This window comes from Sorex araneus, chromosome 6 (assembly GCF_027595985.1).
Source record: "Sorex araneus isolate mSorAra2 chromosome 6, mSorAra2.pri, whole genome shotgun sequence".
Lineage (NCBI taxonomy): Eukaryota > Metazoa > Chordata > Mammalia > Eulipotyphla > Soricidae > Sorex > Sorex araneus.
In genome coordinates this window covers 160,168,257-160,172,233 of record NC_073307.1, presented here as the reverse complement: position 1 = coordinate 160,172,233, position 3,977 = coordinate 160,168,257, and the positions used below count along the sequence as shown (strand labels likewise).

General features: G+C 43.5%; 1 protein-coding gene across 1 annotated transcript; it reads right to left on the bottom strand.

The window, feature by feature from the left end:
• Positions 1–1,510: 1,510 nt before the first annotated feature.
• Positions 1,511–3,773, bottom strand: LOC129406075 (mammaglobin-A-like). Its single transcript, XM_055143855.1, has 3 exons — positions 3,638–3,773; positions 2,607–2,800; positions 1,511–1,706 (listed from the first exon to the last, which is right to left on the bottom strand). Exons 1-3 carry the CDS (start codon positions 3,690–3,692, stop codon positions 1,665–1,667), a joined length of 291 nt encoding a protein of 96 aa, XP_054999830.1. The 5' UTR covers positions 3,693–3,773; the 3' UTR covers positions 1,511–1,664.
• Positions 3,774–3,977: the final 204 nt, after the last annotated feature.

Below are 3,977 nucleotides of genomic sequence, written 5' to 3'. Positions count from 1 at the left end.
AAATGGACTTTCGGCACCACCAGGGCTATACCGGAAGGACGTAGGCGTCCTTGAGGCATTAAAAACCACATTCAAGGCCTGGTTGAACCAAACACTCATGGTCCACCTGAGTCTCACCCCCAGCCCTTGAGGAGATCCTCTAAACTGTGGTCACATCCTTTGCTTTAACTCTCCTTATTTCTTGAAAATTTCTTGTTGTGCATACAGAACATTCAAGTCAGCATTTATGGACACATTGATTCCCAATGTTTACATACAGATGTTTTGGGATCTCTCTGGACTGCAAATAGCACTTTTCCCCTGGGTATAGAGATAACACATGAACTATTATGGAAGGTTTGAATGAACCGAATGATTCCAAATGTGTGGTCGACCCATTGCACATAACATTTCAGAAGAGCTCCTCTGTTTCCCACTACAAATTCATCAAAACTGCTTGTTCTCATAGAAAGAGTTCATGCGCACTGAAAGTTGAATGAAATATGTAAGAGTCCAGAGAGTGTTCTTCCTTACACTCATTTGTTCTAGAATTCCGAAGGCATTGGTTTCCTTCTGAAGGGTCTTCAGTTTAGTGACCTTTCTTTCTAAGTTCATTATCGTTGTTCGGGTCTATCAATAGTTTCCTTAAGATTTTGATGGTCCAACATTCGGCGCATCATTGCTTAGGATTGTCAATTCCTCATGAGCTATAAATCCCTAACCACTAACTAACAATGATCCCTTTTCCTTTGACAATTTGAGGTCGACATCACCTGGTGTAAGAATGGCCACAATTGCTTAGTAAGGCAATTGTCTCCCAGACATAGACCTCAATCCTCTCTTTAGCCGGACTATTGACACATGTCACGTGTAGGTAGCAGAAATTACTTACATGTTCTTAAATCTAGCTTGCCACTCTGTGTTTCCTCATGGCATTTTCAAGTCCTTAATATTGAGTGAGATGGAGAGGAGGGAATTGAGTGTCATCAGCTTGTGGAAAATATGAGTCTTTGAGACCACGGTCTTGTCTTTGAAAGTCACTCCTTTAGTACTTCTTGTGAACCTTCGTATACCTTGTGTCTGATTAATATGGATTCTATTATAATAGAAGGCTCAGCAGGGAACTGCTCTGGGAAGTTATTTCCAACTACTTTTTCTTCTACATCCCATCCCTGACAAGAGGCTAGTGGACAGAGGGAACTGAGCAGGTAGGGAGGGTTCAGGGTGCAGGTGGGAGCTGCACAGGAGTAGGGAGGTGAGCAGACCCACCCACCAGAATTAGAGACAGGGCCAGAAGGGTCAGTGCTGTGAAAACAAGGAGGCCAGGCAGCGGGGGGCCCTTTTCCCAAGAGGGCACCTTCCTGGGAACAGATGATGAGGAACAATTGCTCTTTAGGATTTTCAGTCTCTCACTCCTGCGTTCTCTCAGGCAATTTTTTTGCACGTTTGTGTGTGTGTGTTTGAGTACATCAAGGGTAGAGATAAGCTCCCTAGAGCATCTTTTTCTAAGTAGCAATAAAATGATTTAGACTTTTGTTTAGTTTGCTGATATTTTATTGAAAAGAAAATGTATCTGAGGTTTCAACAGGTGTCTTGCAGTTTGCAGATCAAAAGCTAGGAAAGAAGTAAGATTTGGGGTGTGCCTCATTGGACTGTTGTTGCCTAAGCATTCTCTGCCGTCCTTTTCATTTGAACAATTTACACTGAGGACTGGTATATATTGTTTCCTGAAAAGAAAAACAAACATCACTCAAACTTTCAACTCACTTTGACAAATTCCCTCAGACCACAGAACACTTCTTCCTTTGGTTTATTCACTTGTCTATCAGAACAGGAAAAAGTGTCGGAAGCTTTCCCACAGCCTTGGATGTACCGAAAGATTGGTACTGCACACTATGGAAGCCATTTATGACCCAAGCTAGGTTTCAGTGTAAAACCCATAATCACCAACTGGTCATAGGTTTTAGCTTGATGCCTTAAAATGATAACTAGGATACCATGACATAGAACGCTTTGGATATGGGGTTTAGGTCATAAGCGTAAAGTGAACTTTTGGTCATAGATGAACTTTTGGTATTAAGACTATAGGATGTAGTGTATAGACCCGGTTCAAAAAAGGGCAAAAATGAAACTCCGTCAGCGTTAAGTAGCTCCCGTTTGTCTCCTCACCTGACAGGGGAAAATAACCTTTCTATCTCCTTTGGCTCAGATGCTTAGTTGCTTTGAATGCAAGTCAAAGAGGAGTTTTGAGCTGTTTATCTTTTTGTGGATGTGTGATTCCATTTAGTATCACTTTGATCGAGGATGATCCATTTTGTACTTGTAGGAGGGTCTGCTTAGATTCATCTGCAGGCTTTTCACAACATTTCCCATCTACCCTGGACTGTTTTAAATGGCCTATGGAAATGTTAATTCTAACTCAGGCTGTTGGTTTAAAAGAGAGAGAATCACTCACTACTGAACTTAGCTGTTGTTGTCGTCGAGTGGTGTGTATGCGGGTATGCATTTTGTGTGTTGAACTATGCCCTCGGTCCTTATCTGCACCGGCTGTTTCTGAGAGAGTGACAACGTCCAACCCGCCTGACCTTCTCAGTGGTTCTAAAGGCAGGAGAAGTAAGTGAGTTTACCATCATGACAGCTACGTTGGCCTGGGTTTCTGCTGTCTGATTATTAAAACATTCCTTCATGGTCATTAGAGCCTCGGCAGTGGCGCCATTATCGTCTGCCACGTATGGTGCAAGGTGCTCTACGTAGGCTTCTGGGCTCAAGGTACCGTCGATTGTCCAGTCAATCACCTCCTTGACGAGTTTGCATCCAGTACCTGAGGACAATGCATGGGAAACAGGGCTCCAATCCAGAGAACTCATCCTGCAAATAGGCCTCTGGTGAAGGTTTTCCTCTACTGACACCTTAGTGGTGGGACCCTTTCAGAAAGCTCTTACTGGGTGGTGTGAATTCTGAATCCTTGGAAAGGACACTCAAGCATCTGGATTTCCCTGAAGGTTGTAAACATCCTTCAGCCCGTCTCCCTCCTTTGAATTCATTTGGCTGTTCGAATGTTTTTTTTGAGTAGAGGTACTCTGAACTTTGGGCAACTAATTGAGCATAAGCAGATCATTCTATAGGGTCACACGATATTCCCTCTATTCTTTCTAAATATCAGGCAGCATTCCCAGGATTGTTGCTGTTCAAGTTTTAGGATATCGTGCCTCTTCAACATTGCTAATCAGTTTCTCTGTATTCAAAAATGAATGTAAGACATGCGTGTTTGTGAGGTGACCTGAGTTAGTTTTGAAGTAATCCTGACATAACCTTCCGTAAAGCTTCCCACCAGAGACCTATCTGTCCATTTGTCTTGAATGAGAATGACAAGATAGAGCATTCAAATATTGAGACCAGCTCGCAACCCACTTTTTAGGCATCTGTGATATGTGATTTTTCCCTCCAACAAGAGAGCGTCTTGTGGTGGATCCAGTTATGGATCAAGGCCAGGAGGTAACATCTTTTCATATTTTCTCTCAGTAGTGAATTCTTTGTCTCTCCCACTTGGTCTCCAGTGTTAGGGCTGCCCTATCCTCATTTTGAGAGCTTGGAAAGCTCTTCCCTGGATCCAAAGGTAACCTGACCCAAAGAATGTACCTTCACTGTCAGGACTCACCTGCGTAGCAGAAAAGGGGGAGGGCCGCGAGCATGAGGACTGTCAGCAGCTTCATGGTGGAGGTGGTCGTGGTTGGCTCTGGGGTCCAATGTGTAGAGCAGATAGACTCACTTTGGAGGAGAGCTCCCAGATCTCCCCCTTTTATTCTCCAAGTCAGCTCCTTAACCCTGCCCTTAAGGAACGGTGATTCATAGAATCTACTTGGCTTAAGACCAGGCAGGATGTGGCAATTGAATAAGTATGTGGCCAGCCTCTGTTTTGTTTGGAGAAACCTGAGACAGAGCCTTTTTCCCTAAAATCATTTGGGAAGGACTGAACTGATGCATCCTTGAGTTAAACA